Genomic DNA, 16,990 nt, shown 5'->3' on the forward strand with positions numbered 1-16,990 from the left:
GGTTAAAATGGTAAGATGTTCATATTTGCATCCTATTATAGTAAATTAGAAATATTCCATTATCAATCTATTACTTAATAGATTTAGTATTGTACTTACAAAACTTCTTGAATATAGAAATTTGGTATAAAAGAAAAAAGAGGAACATAATTATAGTAATGTCATATATCACAACAGAGGGAAAATCTCCTTTAGCTCTGTTCAATTTCAGGCATAAGTCATATCTGACAGTCAATCACAGGGCATTAAAAGCAAGGCTCAGAATTAATCAGGTGGGAACAGTGTCTCAGATTTTACAACATAAGAGAATTTAGAAATACAATAATATTACAAACAATATCATGTATATGAAATGAAACTTCAGGTGACATCAATTGCATTTTCAAATTAAATGAAAATCCTTAATCTATTATTTATGGCATTTGAAAGCCATAGGTATGGAACAATTACATTCAGTTAAAGAAATAATAATAATATAATGCCCAGTATATGCCAGTCACTGTTTTAAGTATCTTAAAAATCATTTTATAATTTTGATCTCATAAGAATCCTAGGATGTGGATCCTGTTAGTATTTTTCTCTTTACAGATCAGGAAACTGGAGCAAACAGACATAAAATAACCTGCCCAAGGTCACACGACTACATTTCTGTAACTGGAACAGAGAAGGATGGACTCACCAAGGGAAGAGCCTGGCTGGCTCCCCCACCTCTTACTGCCCAACTGGGTGCTTCCAGGGCAGCAGGACCTTTCCAGGCAGTGGCTGGAGGTAGGGGCTTGCATGGAGACCCTGGTGAAGGGCATTGGCTGCAGGATGGGGCTCCCAGTGGCTAGATATTTGGTGGTAGCTCCTGGTGGCAAGCATTGCCAAAAAGAAACAAGAAACAGATAAAGAATGTTTCCGAAAGGGAGTGTGATACAGTGGAAAGTGCTCTGCACTTGGAAGGACACTGGGGTTTTCCAGTATTGGCTCTCCCTTTTATTTGCTTAGCTATATGATCCTGGATGCCATTTTCCTTTTCCGAGTCTCAATTTTATTATCTATTAAAAAGGGAATAATAATAACAAATGGACTATGTCACAGTGTCCTTGTGAGGTTTAAATCAGAGACTGTATATGTCCACTTTGTGGAGGAAAAGAGAAAGCTGCCTGGCGGGGAGTGTGACCTGGCACAGAGATCCCTCCCTCTTCCCTGGCCCCCTCCACAGCATCCACACCTGACTCCATCCCCAGGAAGAACTTGTGCTCCAGGGCACCGAACCCCAGCAGGGAGCATTATGGAGTTGGCTTTCCGGAAAGCCCCAGCTTTGCTTCCCTTTCCTCCTCCTTCTCTTCTGTAATATCCTCGCTGGCAGCTCCCCATCATCCTGTGTGCCCTTTCCTTCCCCCATTCCTGAAGTTCTAGAATCATGGACCATGGTGAAAACACTAGCATTGTTCCTGGATGGGACGTGCCATCCCGACTCCCTTTCATTTTTTTTTTATTAATTTTTATAATTGTAACATTGTCTTTGACAGTACATATGCATAGGTAATTATTTTTTAACAACATTATCCTTTGCACTCCCTTCTGTTCCGAATTTTTCCCCTCCTTCCCTCCACCCCCTCCCCTAGATGGCAGGCATTCCCATACATATTAAATATCTTATAGTATATCCTAGCCAACTCCCTTTTAGCTTACTGGACCAAAGTTTCCCATTCCTGTCCAGCAATGGCCTATGTGTATGGTTTCCCTTATTAGAATGCAGGCTTGTTGAAGGCAAAAATTATCTTTCTTTATACACGTATCTCTAACCCTTCCAAGTTCTCAGCACATAGTAGGTGCTTAATAAATTTTCATTCATTCCTTCAGAAGGCAGCACCCTAGAAGTAACTCTCACATCTGTCCTTTTCTCTCTATTCCCTACTTAAGGCCCTCACGTCCACATCCCCACCTAATTGGTCCCTCTGACTCAAAGCTCTCCCTGTCTCTGGTCTATCCTCCCTAGTGACATTCTAAGCTCAGACCGTGTTATTCCCTTGTTCAAGAATCTTCCCTTTGGGATTCTGGGCTTTAGGGTAAAATACTTCAGCATTTAAAGTCCTTCCCAATCTGACTTTCTTTCTAGACATATCAGCTTACTTATTCTTGTGTAATCTACATTTCAGCCAAACAGACCTAGAAGTGGCTGGAGTCAGGAAGAAGTGAATTCAAAACCTGCCTCGGATACTGGGCAAATCACTTGTCTGTACCTCAGTTTCCTCATCATTCGGGCTTTTGTACCAGCTGAGTTAATCTAACGCATGATGCTGCTGAAAGCAGCCCCACTTCATGGATCTCAAGGTTCAAACCTTGGCTCATTCGGTGAATGGATTCAGGTTTTATTGTCCCCAAGGAAGGAAGCTGAGACTCAGAGATGGAGTGTCCCAGGGATTCGAAGGGCAATGTGCCTTCAAGAAGAGGTGATCCAGGGCCCCTTGACTTGGGTTCCTCAGGGTAGGCTTGGGTCGGGAAAATGCCATCTTTATTTTCCCCATTAGCATTTCCCTCAGTTCTTTAAATACATGATTTTGAGAAGGGTCCATGGCTTTCCCCAGACAGCCCCCCAAATACTAAGGATCAAAGTGGAATAAGGGGAAACAGACATTAGTTGCTGACGAGGGACTCCAAGAGTGCTGAGACCCAGGAACAGACTCAGAGGCCCAGAGACTGGAATCTTCAGACAGATGCCCACCCACTGGCTAGGAGGCACCTGAAGGGCTAGGGGTGAAGTATTTATTTACATCTTGGCTGTGCCAGGGTTAGTTAACCCCAGGGTTAATCGGGACAGGAAGAGGACTAACCTCTGTCCTACAATGTAATTTAGTAACAGGGTGATCTGGGAACAAGAGGCAGTTTGCCAACATCTCCCCGCTTGGATCTTAGCATTCCCAGGATGCTGGAGTCCGGCATTCCCTCCAGGCTGGCCCTCCCTTGGTTTGAGCCGGAGCTGCCAGGACCTTCCCAGAGCACCTGAGCCAGGTAAACAGAACCTTTGAGAGTCCTGACACTCTCCCTGAAAGAGCCTCCCTGGACAAATAGATATCCGGGCTCAACTCGAGGTCAGTGTGTGGGTATCTGTGAGAGTCTGGATCCTGAGGGAAACCGGAGCAAGGTAAGAAGTAGGCTGCACCACTGGCTCTCCCGTCTCCTTTATAGGTGTGGAAACTGAGGCCCCCACAGGGGAATGGCGAGGTCCCACAGGCACTGGCCAAGCTAAGACTGGACCCCCGGGGCCTCTGACCCTGCAGCCCATCCGGAGCACTCCATCTGCCTCTCGGGGCTCACCTCAGGAAGGACCACTTTGTCCCTGCACCCCCGGGGCATCTCCAGCTGGGCCCCATGGCCTTTGCAGAGCTCCTGGAACAAGTTGGCAGCCTGGGGAGATTTCAGATCTTCCAGATCTTCTCTCTGGTTTTTCCCATTGTATTTCTCACCTCTCACAACCTGCTGGAGAACTTCACGGCAGCTATCCCCCCCCATCGCTGCCGCGTCCCCTTGCTGGACAATGCTACCGCCCCTGCCAACGTCACTGGGAGCCTGGAGCCCGAGGCTCTCCTGAGAGCCTTCATCCCCCTGGACAAATACCAGAAGCCAGAGAAATGCCGTCGATTCCTTCACCCGCAGTGGCAGCTGTTGGAGCTCAACATGTTGGACCCAAATGCAAGCGAGGCGGGCACCGAGAGCTGCCTGGACGGTTGGGTCTATGACCACAGCAACTTCACCTCCTCCATTGTATCTGAGGTGGGCGCCCCCTCCCTTTCACTCTTGCTTCTTCCTTCTAACTTCTTTCCCCCTCCTCCATCTCCATCTGTAGTTCTTTTGGAGACTCACTGAACACACATAACTGGCCCGTCCAGATGGCTTGTTTAGGATTCATTCCCATCACGCTCCCCCTGACCTCTTCCCCTCTCAGCCCAGAGGGCCTAGTGAGGGCGAAGCTTTGGGTTCCAGCACCGGCGCTGCTCTTAGTGACCCGTGGGAGCTTGGGGACGCGTGATCCTCCCAGACTCAGATTCCAACTGGGTGAAGGGAAACGATCCTTCCCAGATGACATTGAGGCCCTCCCAGACCTGGCGGCCCCTCTTAATCCCTGCTGTTGGCTTCCCTTCTGATTCAGTGGGACATGGTGTGTGACTGGCTATTCCTGAAGCCCATGACTCAGTCCATATACATGGCGGGCATCATGATTGGAGCTCTCATATATGGCCCCATGTCTGACAGGTGAGTGTTCTCTGCTTTCTCGCTGCCCTCACCCCCATCGAGCACCCTCAGTACCTTGGGGGGCTCCTGCCCGTCCCCCTCTGGGCCACGGCATCTTTGTCCCACGGATTGTCCTAGATTCGCTTTTGTGCCACAGGTTTGGGCGGAGGCTGGTGCTGAGCTGCTGTTACCTGCAGTTGGCCATCAGTGGCACCTGTGCTGCGTTTGCTCCCAACTTCTCCCTTTACTGCTCCTTCCGTTTCCTATCAGCCTTCGCTGTGGCTGGAATTTTGATGAATACTGGAACGCTCTGTGAGTATGACCTCATGAACCTGCCCCAAACCCTGACAAGGAGCCTAGAGACCTCCCCTAGAAGACCCGAGACCCTAGAAGCGGCAAAATCCGGTCGACATTCTCCTCACCTTTTGGCGTGGTTCAGATGCCGTCTCTCTAAGATCTGAACCTCTTCCCCAGCTGGAATTTAGTTTTCCATTCTAGCCTCATCTGCATCCTCATGTATGTAGATGTTCTAATTTACACGGTTTTTCTGTGTCCTAAACTGTGGGCAACTTGGAGGCGGGAACCATATGTAGTTTAATTTCTCGGTATCTAGCACAAGGCTATGCAAGTAGTAGGTCCTTAATAAAGTCCGTGTCCATCTCTCATCTTCTCTACTAAACTGTGGACAACTTGAAGGCAGGGAATGTATCTATTTTAATTTCTCAGTATCTCAGTAGTAGGTCCTTAATAAAGATTTCTTGAATTACTGACAAACTCAAAGGAAGCTTACATGAGGAAAGTATGGAAGGTTGACTGAATGGATGCATAAGTGGATGATGGATGGATAGATGAGTGAATGGATGGAAGAATGGATGGTGGGCTGAATTAATGAATGAGTAGATAAATGGAAAAATGGAAGGATGAATGATGGGCTGAATTAATGAGTGAGTAGATAAATGGATAGATGGAAGGATGAATGATGGGCTGAATTAATGAGTGAGTAGATAAATGGATAGATGGAAGAATGAATGATGGGCTGAATTAATGAGTGAGTAGATAAATGGATAGATGGAAGAATGGATGGTGGGCTGAATTAATGAATGAGTAGATAAATGGATAGATGGAAGAATGGATGGTGGGCTGAATTAATGAATGAATAGATAAATGGATAGATGGAAGAATGAGCTGAATTAATAAATGAGTAGATAGATGGAAGGATGGATTCATAGAAGGACAGATGGACGAGGAGATGAATTTATAGACAGATGGATTACATGGTGCAGAATACTACAGGAGAAAGCCATTCATTTGATAAACCTATCCATTCATTTGTGTTGACTGTATTCACTAGAAACTTATCATTTATAATTTCAACTGGGTCTTTACTGCTGCATGGTAACACTTTATTCTTCCATGATTGACTCTTGATCCTCCTCTCCATGGATACTGTTCCAAAGCCTTTCGTCTTTCTCTTCTTCTTCCCACTTCCTCTGGGCAGAGAATCTTGACTCCTATTCTCCTGAGCAAATAGAGGCTTCCTCTTCTCTTCCATTCCATATCCCGAAGCCCCTCTTAATTATTTCCCACTTTCTGTTCCTTTGTGAAGGACAGGTGACCCTTTTCTCTGGCAAAGTTAAACTCTTCACTCGTGCTCTTGATTCCATCTCCCTTCATCTCAGCTAGGACCTTGGCTCCTCAAGCATGGTTTTCTTCCTCTCATCTTCAGTCTAAGCTTATCCACTAACTTCTCCTCAACCTGTAAACGTGCCCATTCTTTCCTCATTCTTAAAAAACGACCATACCATTCTTGGACCCCGTCATCTCCTCCAGTTACCATCTTATGTCCCCTCCTTTTCACTTGGAGCCAAACTCCAAGAAGGGATTGTCTTCCCTCAATTTCTTTCTTTATTCCTTCCCCCCATCTTTCTCAGTTCTTTGCAGTCTAATTTAGGACTTTATCACTCGACTGAAACAGCTCATTCCAAGATTATTGATAATTTCAATCAAATTGGACAGCCTTTTCTCAGTTTTCCTCTGTGAAGTCTTCAAAGTTTTCCATACAACATCCCCCCCAATTGCATTCTATCTTCTCTGTATTGAATTACTCCTTAGTCTCCTTTACTAGATCTTTCTTCTCTTCCATTTACTGGGGTAATGAGGTAGCACAGTGGCTAGAGCACTGGAAGTAGAGTTAGGGAGACCTGAATTCGAATGTGACCTCAGACACTTACTAGCTGTATAAATCTGGGCAAGTCACTTAATCTCTGCCTCAGTTTCCTCATCTGTGAAACATGGATAATAATATCACTTCCTTTCCAGGGCTGTTATAGGGATCAAATGAGATAACATATTTACAGCACTTTATAAACTTCAAAGCACTATCTAACTGCTGACTATTATTACCCAACAGGTGTTGCCCAAAGTTCTTTCCTTTTTTATTTTGCTTTGCTCTTTCATTTGATATACCTATCCACTCCCAGGAGTTTGGGTGGAGGGCTGGAATTCTGGAGAAGTATACCTGAAACAAGGTGTTAACTCAGTGGAATTGATGATATCATGGTTCTCTAGTTCCCATATATGCTTAATACTCAGCATGGTGATGTAATGTTTCTCTAGTTCCCATATATCCTTTGCACTTAGCATGGTGATGTCATGGTTCTCTAGTTCACACATGCTCAGTGTGCTGTAATGATGTAATTAGAAGGTATATAAGGGCTAAGAAGAACTGGAAGAGAGACATTCCATCTTTGACCAGCCTCGTTATGGATCTCCTGCCTCTTTCAAATTTGAGTCCCTCTAACTCTAACCCTGACACTAATTCCCATGAGTTTGATAGCTCTCATACAGAAATATTTAGTGTAACCTCTCTCCTGAACCCCAGTTCCATGTCACCACCTTCCTATTGGACAGCCTCATCTGGATATCCCACAGGTATCTCCAAATTATAGCTTCTTATCTTTTCCCCCAAACCCCTTTTTCCCAGAATTCCCCCCTTCTATTTCAGGTACTGGCATCCTACTCTCTGAGGTGGGCAAGTTCAGTATTATCCACTTTTGTCCCTCAGCCTCCACCTCCATTTCTTTTCCCTTGGCTCCTTGAAGCATCTTCTGCCCAGTCTCATCCTTTTCACGCCCCACGCTTGATGACCCCCATCTGGTTCAGGTCCTCGCCTTCTCTCACCTGCTAGACACAGCTACCTTTAGCATTGCCCCGCTCCGCAGCTGTCGATGATATTCCTAACACATATAGCTTTGACCAATCCAATCCACTCCTTACGCTCAAAAATCACTGCTGCTTCTGGGAAAATACAAATGCCTCTGGTTTTCATCTATTTACAACCATTCCCAGTCTGGTTTCTACCAATTTCTTTAGTCTTGGTTAGTGAATTGTGGGAATTGAATGAACGGCACTGACTATCTTGGAACTCAATTCTGGATCGAGCTCAGGAGCCACTTTCTACAGTTCCCCCTTCCTCGCTCATGAGCGCTCTCTCCCTCTTGAAAGTACGTTGCCATACTTCATTTTTACTCACCTGAATAAATATCATAAGCCCCTTCCCTCAGGAGAATATGAATTCCTTGAAGATAAAGATGATTTCATTTCCGAGTAAACCCAGAGCCTTGTACCTAGTAATAGACGTTTGTCAGACTGGATTGAAGTGAATGGATAAATGATTGAGTGAATGAGGGAATGAATGAAATGAATAAATGAATGAAATCGTCCTTGTGTCCTGGGTTTCCTTTCAGTGATGGAGTGGACGAGAACCCAGGCTCGAGCCAGGGTGATGACAATAAATGCTCTTGGCTTTAGCTTTGGCCAGGCCTTGCTGTCGGGGGTCGCGTATGCCATCCGAGACTGGAGCATCCTCCAGCTGACCATGTCTGTGCCCTTCTTCCTCTTCTTTCTGTCTTCATGGTCAGTGCCATTGGCGGGGGGGGGGGCCTCCATTTGGGATGGATTCCTTGTGGCTAAGGGGACCCAAGCGGGGAGTTCCTCACTCTTGGATGGCAGTGAGACTGGTCACAAGTGACCAACACTGCCGTCTCCGTGTTGTCCATCCGTCACGGCCAAGAACACCTTGTTGTCTGGCCATCCATAAGTTAAAGTGCCCAGGAAAGATTTGTGCTATTTAATATGGGGGAAACTGAGACCCAGAGCTGGTGCCCGAGGTAACAGCAGAGCCGAGGCTGGGGCCCAAGCCACCCGAGTCCCGATCCAAGGCTCTTTCCGCCATACCTCATCGCCTCCCCATCCCATCTGGCACGGGCAGGATGTTTTGCTAGTGCCCGCTGAGATGTCTGCTCGGAGAATACATGAGCCAGAAAGGTGGCGAGATTCCAGGAGAGGGGAGGGCCATGTGTTCTCACCTTCGGAGCCAGCAGGGCGGGTGGATCCTATGTGTTAAACAGGTGGCTTGCCGAGTCTGCCCGTTGGCTCATCATCATGGGCAAAACAGACCGAGGGCTCCACGCGCTCAGAAAAGTTGCAGGATTCAATGGGAAGAAGGATGCTAGAGACACTTTGACCACCGAGGTAAGGAGGAAAAGTTGGGCTCCTTTGAGCACTGAGGAATGGGGCTGGGCGTAGCCCACTGGGCCCTATTCCCAGCCATCAGGCAGCCTAAGAGTTGAGCGGGGTGAAGTTCTGCTTGGCCCCTCCTCCCTCCCCCTCCCTCCTTCCCTTTCTCTCCCCCTCCCTCCGAGGGGGCTCCTTCTGGGTCAGGATGAAATTTGGAATCAGAAAACTAGCAAATGCCTTACTGCCTTTGAGCCTCAATTTCCTTAAAAAAAAATCTGAGTGGGAAAGAGCCTTGGAAGTCATTTGAGCCAAATAATTTCTGACTTTTATAGGTGTGTATGCATGCATGTATACGTGTGTAGATATAATTTATTATTTATATTCACATACACCTTATACATAACATAAACAGAGGCCATTCAGGTTCCACACACACACACACTCACATATCTCTGTTATGTATATATGCCCACATAATACCTATTACACCCCCCCAGCCAGCCCCTCCCACTTCTGAGAGCTCAGATTCTCAGGAAGTTTTTCCTTCTCTCCAACCTGAGTCTGCTCCTCCCCAGGCTCTCCCTCTGCTCCCAGCTCCGGACTCTTGTGCCAAGGGACTGTTAAACCCCCCCCTCCCCACGAGCAGCTTTTAGCTAGTCAGTGACAGCTCTCGGCCCCTCCCACAGCTCCTTCTCCGAGATAAAGTTTACATGTGGGGAAACTGAGGCTCAGACAGGTGAGAGTACGGCTCAGCCAGTTCTTGTGACCCCGGGGACCGTGGCACACCAGCACTGTCCCTGGGGTTTTCTTGGCAAATTATACTGGAATGGTCCGGCTTTTCCTTCTCCGGTGACTAAAGCACAGAGGCTCAGGTGACTGGCCTAGGGTCACACAGCTAGTAAGTGTCCCAGGCTGCATTTGAACTCACTTCTTCCCAACTCCAGTGCTTTCACACCCTGCGGCGCCCCCTGGTGTTGGGCAGTCAGCCCTGACCCAACCCTACCTGCCCTTCAAGGTGCAAGTCCTAGAGGAGGTGGGATTCTGTGCTCCCCGGCCCTCTCCTGGAGGCTGCAGAACCAGGGCCCCCTTCAGCTGCAGAGACTCCCAACCCTTTCCTCGCCCCCTCCACCTTCTCTCCAGTTTCCCCCAGTTTGGGGGGCTGTGGGGGACCCTTGTGCTCTTTGTCTGGGGCGCCCCCTGGGGGCCAGGACTAAGCTCAGAGAGAGATCATTTTGTCCACCGGGCTCATTTTGCAGAGGAGGACTAGGAGAGCCACACATGTGGTGCAACTTCCCTAGGGGATTTACAGGCCAAGGGCTGGAGGTGGGATTTGAACCTGGGTTCAGTCCCCACCTAGTCTGCCCTGAAAGGCGGGGCTCCCCCCTTCCGGGGACCCCGGAATCCAAGGCAGAAAATCCCAGTTGTCCTTGAGTCACAGGCAGCGGCATCTGATCCTAGTGGCAGAAGCAGAAGTGCTCCTTTAATCTCCCACTTTACAGAAAGGGAAACCGAGGCCCAGAAAAGGTGAAGGACCTACGGGGAGGGTCACAAAGCAGGCTGTGGCAGAAGCCGTACTTCTGACTCCTTTTTCTAGAGCCCTGGCCCAAGGGAGGTCACGGGCCAGGACAACAGAGTAGATTAGAACCTGGAAGCCCCCGGTGCAGAAAGATCTGTCCCGGTGACAATCATGTGAAGACCGTGCTTCTTTGGCGACTCACATGTGGGTCACTATGGCTTCCAGCTCTTTCTCTCCTCAGAGACGGCCATCTTCTTGGTGTCCCCCTCCTAGATTGTGCTAGCCACCATGCAGGAAGATTTAACGGCAGCCAAAGCCCAGCACTCAATGGTGGATCTCTTCCGAACCCCTGAGCTGCGCAAGCGGTTTGGCTGCATGCTGTTTCTGTGGTGAGATTCTCTGCCAATGGCAAGCGGAGCCCCGTTGGGGGACCTTAGAGAACAATTCCCAGCTTCATAGTGAGGGGGGCCTAAGCCCGGGGGGGGGGGGAGGAACCTTTCCCAGCATCCTTGCGCCCCAGCCAAGCCTTCCTGGAGCCCTACCTGTAAGTAAGTGCGCTCACCTGCGCCTCAGCGAGCCCATGTGCTCAGCGTTGCCCCGGCAGGTGGCCCGTTCCCAGAAGTCCCAGCAGCCTCCATTAACCCAAGCCCCAACACCCGAGCTCAGGCTGGGGAACCGAGCAGAGAGTGTCAGAGCTGGGAAAGCGGGACCTCAGGCAGAACAAAGTCAGACTCGGAGATTTGGGGGGGGGGGGGGCTGTAGTGTCAGGCCTGGAAGTGGGAAACATGGAATGCCCCGGGGCAAGCTGGGGAAGACCCCCAATGAGGCGGCCCTCACCTCCTGCCTCTTTCTGCTGCCCTCTCTCCTAGGTTTACCTTTGGTTTCACCTTCTATGGCCTGGCCCTGGACATGCAGAGCCTGGGAAGCAATATCTTCCTGCTCCAGGTGCTCTTTGGGGCCATTGACATCCCAAACAAGATGGGCGCCTTCTTCGCCATGAACCGTCTGGGGCGGCGCGTGACCCAAGCGGGGTCCTTCCTCCTGGCGGGCCTCTGCATTCTGGTCAACACGGTGGTGCCTCAGGGTGAGTGGGGGTGACTCCCAGTGTGTGCCGGCCACGAGGGGCCTGGAAACACAAAGGAAAAACCAAACGGACCCCCAACCTCCTGCGAAAAACAAGCCCTGGGTCTCTGCTCTTCGGTCCTCAAGGACCAGATTCCCCTAATTCTCCGGGGATTAACGAGCTGAGGAATTGGCCGGCACCGGTTTTAGTGCCCGGTCTCAGGAACATCTGTGGGGTGGAGCGCGGCCCTTCGATATGGGAGATTCTGGGAATGACCTGCGAGGCGCTCTCCTGTTGTCCCGACCAGCATGGGGGGGGGGGGGCAGTTCCGCCATCGCTAATAATGACAACCGGCAGGGACGGAGCCCTTGAAACTGCCAAATACGCCCCCCCCCCATTTGATCCTGGCAGATACAGGCGCGATTGTTAACCCATTTTATTGGAGACAAAGTTGAGGTAAATAGTAATAAGTCAGGGGTCACATAGGACTTTGAGGTTTACAAGGTATTTTGCAAATATGATGTCAGCATAATGCAAACCCAGGTCTCCTTGAGTCTGGCGCTGCCTCCCTCTTCCCCCACCATCATCGACTTAAAATTGGAAGGAAACTGAGAAGCCATTAATCCGATCCCTTTACTTTACATCTGAGGAAACTGAGGCACAGAGAAATTAGAACCCTTGGCCGAGGTCCCACAGATAATAAGCGGAGAAGGGATCAGAACTCCAGTCCTTTCCACCTGCCTCATCCGCAAGCCTTTGTGAGGTTTCTACTGTGCCAGGCGCTGGGCTGCCTGCTGACCATGCGAATGGGCCGTCCCTTCCCTCAGGGAGTTTATGTTCCCTCCGGGAAAGCACGCACCCCCCCACCCAGCACGCACCCTCCCCCAGCGCACACACCCCCCCAGCACGCACCCCCCCCAGCGCACACCCTCCCCCAGCGCACACCCCCCTCCCAGCACGCACCCTCCCCCAGCACGCACCCTCCCCCAGCGTGCACCCTCCCCCAGCGCACACCCTCCCCCAGCGCCCCCCCCCCCCGCGTGCACCTCCCCCAGCACGCCCCCCCCAGCGCGCACCCTCCCCCAGCGCACACCCCCCCCAGCACGCACCCCCCCAGCGCACACCCTCCCCCAGCGCACACCCCCCCCAGCACGCACCCTCCCCCAGCGTGCACCCTCCCCCAGCGTGCACCCTCCCCCAGCGTGCACCCTCCCCCAGCGTGCACCCTCCCCCAGCACGCACACACGCACCCTATACTGTTCTACCCAGACAATTTCTGGAGATACATCTGAGATACAAAGTATCCTCTGCCTGGGAATATCCTGGGAAGGAGCTGAGGCCGGGGACTTGGGGGCTGCGTTCTCCACCCCTCACACATCCCTTCCCTCGCCCCCCCCTTTCTCTCCTCTCCCTCCCTTCCCCTCCCCCATCCTTCCTCCTCCCCCTCATCCATCATCCCCTCCCTCCCTCTTTCTATCTTGTCCCTCTTATCCATTATATCTCCTCTCCCCATATCCTCCCTTGCCTCCCTCTTTCCCCATCTCGTTCCTGTCCCTCTCCCTCCTCCTCCCGCCCCCTTCCTCCCTCTTTCCCCACGTCCCCCACAGAGCTGCAGACCCTGCGGGTGACCCTGGCCGTCCTGGGAATCGGCTTCGTGGGCTCCGCCTTCACCACGGCCACGGTCTACAGCAGCGAGCTCTTCCCCACCGTGCTCAGGTGAGGGCAGGGAGGGGTGGGGGAGGGGCCGCGCCCCGCCCTCCTCGTGCCTGTGAGCTGGGGGGTAGGGGGGCCGGCTGCTCCTCAGGCTGGGCCGGCCCGCCTCGAGCTGCTGGTGACTTCCCGGCGTGCTCAGCCAGGGCACGAGGCGGGAGCGGGCCTGCACCCTAGTCCCTTAATGTTCTCTCCACCGGAGGCGCGCGCGCACACAGGTGTGCACACACAATATGCACACGCGCGTGCACGCCCCGCCCCTCTCAGCCCCTCTGCGGCCTCTCTCCCAGCCGTAACACGTCCCCCCCCCCCCTCCCCCGGTCCCGGAGGGTGCCCGCCTGGTTTTCCCACCACGTGCACACGGCTCCCTGGGGGGTCTGCCCCTGCAGCCGGGGCTTCCGGATGGGGCTCCCCTCCAGGGCGGGCAGCAGGGAAGGGGCCGCGGGGCCGCGGCTTTCCTCCGAGGAGCTGGACACCAGGCCCATGGCCACCCTGTCCCCCGCAGGATGACTGCCATGGGCGGATGCCAAATGCTGGCCCGGCTGGGGTCCAGCCTGGGGCCTCTGGTCAGGCTGCTGGGCCAGGTCAGCCCCTTGCTGCCCCTGTTCGTCTACGGAGGGGTCCCGGTGCTCGCCGGGCTCACGGCCCTCCTGCTGCCCGAGACCCTCAGCCTGCCTCTGCCCGACACCATCCACGACGTGGAGAGCCGGTGAGTGGCCCTGCCCCGGCCGCTGGGGGGAGGGGCGCTTCCCACCCAGCGCCCAGCCAGGGCTCTCCATGGGCCCCGGGGAGCCCCAGGGCGCATCTTTCCGCACACGGGCCCTGGGGGCGGACGCTGGCTCTGGCCCCCAAGCAGCTTGTATTCCGTCTGGGGGGTGAGGTCTACACATGTAAGTCCACAGAACATAGCTCTCAATCCGACAGAATTAGCAATCAGTCCAATAAAGGCACCCCTGTGCCCGGCAAGACAAAAATTCAAGAATCCCCTAGAAGGGGAAGGGCCCCCCCCTACCTCCCCAGCCCCAGGAGGTAGGCTCAACAGGCGCTGTTAACCTCAGTTTATCAAGAAAGAGACTGATGTTCAGAGAGTTTCACCTTGGCACTGAGCCAGGTGCATGAGCCAAGGCTCAGCCAGCCCCAAAATGTCAGGGGCTAGGGCCAGAACTCAGGTCCTTGGAGGGAGAGTCCATGCTCTTTCCCATTACCACCCATTGCTTTCTAGGGGCTTCTTCCCTCCCTTCCTTGCTTCCTTCCTTTTTTCCCCTCCTTCCTCTCTGTCTCTCCTCTCTCTCTGTCTCTGTCTCTGTCTGTCTTTGTCTCTGTTCCTCTTTCTCTGTGTGTGTCTCTGTCTCTCCTCTCTGTCTCTCTGTCTCTCCCGTCTTTGTCTCCCTTCCTATGTCCAGTCTTGACTATTACTATTCCTTCCAGTTCTAAACCCTCTGATCGCAGTTTCCCTTTTTCTTTGCAGAGTGAAAGGTGCCGAGCCAGAGCAGAGCCCTGTGAAGTCCACGCCATTCTAGGACAGCCGGGAGAGCCTCCAGCCCCGAGAGCCCCCAGCCCCGAGAGCCCCCAGCCCCGGGAGCCCGTGAGCTTTGGCTGCTCGGGGAGAGCATCCTGAGCGGTGGGGGCGCTCACTCATTGGGGCGCTCACAGGCGCTGCCCAATCCTGCTCCCCACCCTTCTCGCCAATCCCCGGGACTCTGACCCATTCACATCCTCCCATCAGCCTCCTCCCTCTGCTGTCCAAGAGCTCTGAGACACCTTGGGCCTGATTCCAACTTTGCCCTGTAGCTTTCTCCCTCTTCTTTTCCTTCCCATCTTCCCTTTCCCTCTCCCTTTTCTTTCCCCCTTTCCGTCCCCCCTTTCCTTCCTCCCCTTCCCCTCCCCCTCCCCCTCAGCCTCGTTTCCTCTTCCTCTGCTACGGCCCTGAAGACTTTGGATTTGGAGAGGACCTGAATTCAAATTCAGACCCTTCCTGTCTACATGATCTTGGCCAAAGTCACTTACGCCCCTGGATGGGCTTCTTTGTGATTCGAAGAGGGCGTGTTTGGACAGGCTGGGACCCTCTCTTTCAGGGGACCCCTTTCTCTCATTGCCTTCAGGGGAGGCCCTGCCTGCCCAGGGTCCCAAAAGGGCTGAGTAAGCCCCCTTCTCCCCCTCGCCCTCCCTGCACTCCTAGTGGGGAGGATGGGGCAGGGGAGCAGGGCTTTCCTAAGGCCTCCTCTCTCCCCACCGAGGAACCCCTTGGGGTGGGGGTGGGGGGGAGAAGGTCTCTGGCTTCCCTGCTGACCGATGTCCTGCTTCTGCCTTGGACGGGCCCTCAGCAGGCCCAGGCTGCCTCCTGTTCACCAAAGATGTACTGAATGGCTACGTTCCAGTCCTTCCCAGTAGAATGTAAGCTTTGGGAGGGCAAGAAATGCTTTGTTTAGCCCCCACAAGTGCTTGGTGCATAGTAGGCACTTAATAAATGCTTGCTGATTGAATGACTGATAGCTGTCTACTGTATGAGAGGCCCCAAGCTGGGCCTGGCTCTGTGCCGAGTCTGAGTGTCTGCAAAGGGGGCCAGAGACTGCGGAGCCAGACCCCCCCCCCCATACAGGTGTATGTTTGTGACATCTGGGTGTGTGCACATGCAGAGGCCTGGAGCTAGATGCTGACACTGGCATCCGTGGAGCCTGGGGGGAGGGGGAGGGCCTCAGGGGAGCAGCTTCCAAGGTACCCAGGTCAGGGTCACTGGGAGAAGGGGGCAGGGGCTTTCAGTCAGACAAACAGGTTTCCTGGGGGCAGGGCCCCTAAACTGGGCCTTGGAGGAAGGAAGGATGGGTACGGAGCCCAGGCAGGGAACTGGGCGTAGGGTTTGCATTCAGAGATGGGCAAGTTGAGGCAGGTGATCTCTCCTGGCCTGGCAGGACCACAGATTGTATGAAGAAGCGGAGGGAGGCACCGTGCCCAGAGATCTGAGAGTCTCACCTTTACATCCCATTATTTTTGTCTTCTTTTAAGATCCAACTGGGGAGGGGGGGCAACTGGGTGGCACAATGGTTAGAGCACCAACCCAGAAGTCAGGAGGACCTGAGTTCAAATTTGAACTCGGAACTTAACACTTCCTGGCTGTGTGACCCTGGGCAAGTCACTTAACCCCAGTTGCCTCAGGGGAAAAAAAGATTCAGGTGAGCTTCCCTCACTTCCTGAAGTCTTCTCTGGTTCCTTAGCTGCCAGCATCCTCTTCCTCCTCAGGTCACTCTGTATTTACTTAGCTGCCCGAATTTTATGCCCTCCTTGTGTACACACACAGTTAAGGAGAATGCAGGTTCCCAGAGGGCAGAGCTCCCCGATTTTGTCTCTGGTCCCCATCACCTAAAAGCAGGAGATTAATAAATGCTTGTCGAGTCAAGCCCAATCGGAACGAGGAAGAGGATTTCTGCCTTTCCCTGTTTGGAAAATGGGCAGAAGTTGAGAGCCAGTGGAGGCAGAGAGGGTGGAGGAGGGCCAGGTTAGTGGTAGAGCTGAGAAAACGCACGGGGCTGGGCCAGTCTCCCTCTCCCGAATCTCTGTCGGGCCGCTGGTTCTGGACCTGGGATTCTCCCAGCTTCCCCGGCTCTCTGACCCCTGGGCCCTCAGAGGGGTTGGTCCCCCCCCCCCAGCTTGCCCCTTCCAACCTCTGTCTAGGAGGACCCACAGGGGCTCCTGGGAGTCACGTTTCTGGGGGCAGAATCGGCCCAGGAAGGAAGGGCTGGGCTCCCTGCCCACTCCTGCTGCCAGCCAGGCCCGGGCCTGGGTCACCATATGGTGTGGGCCACGGGGGGCCGAGCAGCATGGCTGACGCAGATGAGTTGGGAGGTCGGCCTGCTTGTCCCAAGGCCCTCCCTTCTCCCTCCCAGGGCCTGGTTCCCTACTGCTGGGGGAGTGACAGCCTAGAGCTGGCAAGGCCCCTCCCCCAACCCCCCCACCCCAGCTTGCAA

The 16,990-nt window shown here is 52.8% G+C and overlaps 1 protein-coding gene across 2 annotated transcripts; it reads left to right on the top strand.

Moving 5' to 3' along the window:
- Window positions 1–2,891: 2,891 nt before the first annotated feature.
- On the top strand, window positions 2,892–15,516 carry SLC22A12 (solute carrier family 22 member 12). 2 transcript variants are annotated; one of them, XM_074276397.1, is made up of 11 exons: window positions 2,892–3,000; window positions 3,178–3,762; window positions 4,139–4,242; window positions 4,379–4,533; window positions 7,968–8,136; window positions 8,631–8,754; window positions 10,529–10,644; window positions 11,125–11,339; window positions 12,926–13,034; window positions 13,534–13,737; window positions 14,497–15,516. In XM_074276397.1, exons 2-11 carry the CDS (start codon window positions 3,361–3,363, stop codon window positions 14,546–14,548), a joined length of 1,650 nt encoding a protein of 549 aa, XP_074132498.1. In that variant the 5' UTR covers window positions 2,892–3,000; window positions 3,178–3,360; the 3' UTR covers window positions 14,549–15,516. The 2 variants fall into 2 exon arrangements, with proteins under 2 accessions (XP_074132498.1, XP_074132499.1); XM_074276398.1 differs by having other exon boundaries at window positions 2,985–3,080.
- Window positions 15,517–16,990: the final 1,474 nt, after the last annotated feature.

The sequence above is a fragment of the Sminthopsis crassicaudata genome, chromosome 6, assembly GCF_048593235.1.
Source record: "Sminthopsis crassicaudata isolate SCR6 chromosome 6, ASM4859323v1, whole genome shotgun sequence".
Classification (NCBI taxonomy): domain Eukaryota; kingdom Metazoa; phylum Chordata; class Mammalia; order Dasyuromorphia; family Dasyuridae; genus Sminthopsis; species Sminthopsis crassicaudata.

What these genes read in the sequence shown, in the direction of transcription:
- SLC22A12 (XM_074276397.1), top strand. Translation starts at nt 3,361, where the DNA reads ATGGCCTTTGCAGAGCTCCTGGAACAAGTTGGCAGCCTGGGGAGATTT. An exon ending in CAACACGGTGGTGCCTCAGG is followed by an intron (nt 11,340 to 12,925) that starts GTGAGTGGGGGT and finishes CGTCCCCCACAG; the next exon opens with AGCTGCAGACCCTGCGGGTG. An exon ending in CTCTTCCCCACCGTGCTCAG is followed by an intron (nt 13,035 to 13,533) that starts GTGAGGGCAGGG and finishes TGTCCCCCGCAG; the next exon opens with GATGACTGCCATGGGCGGAT.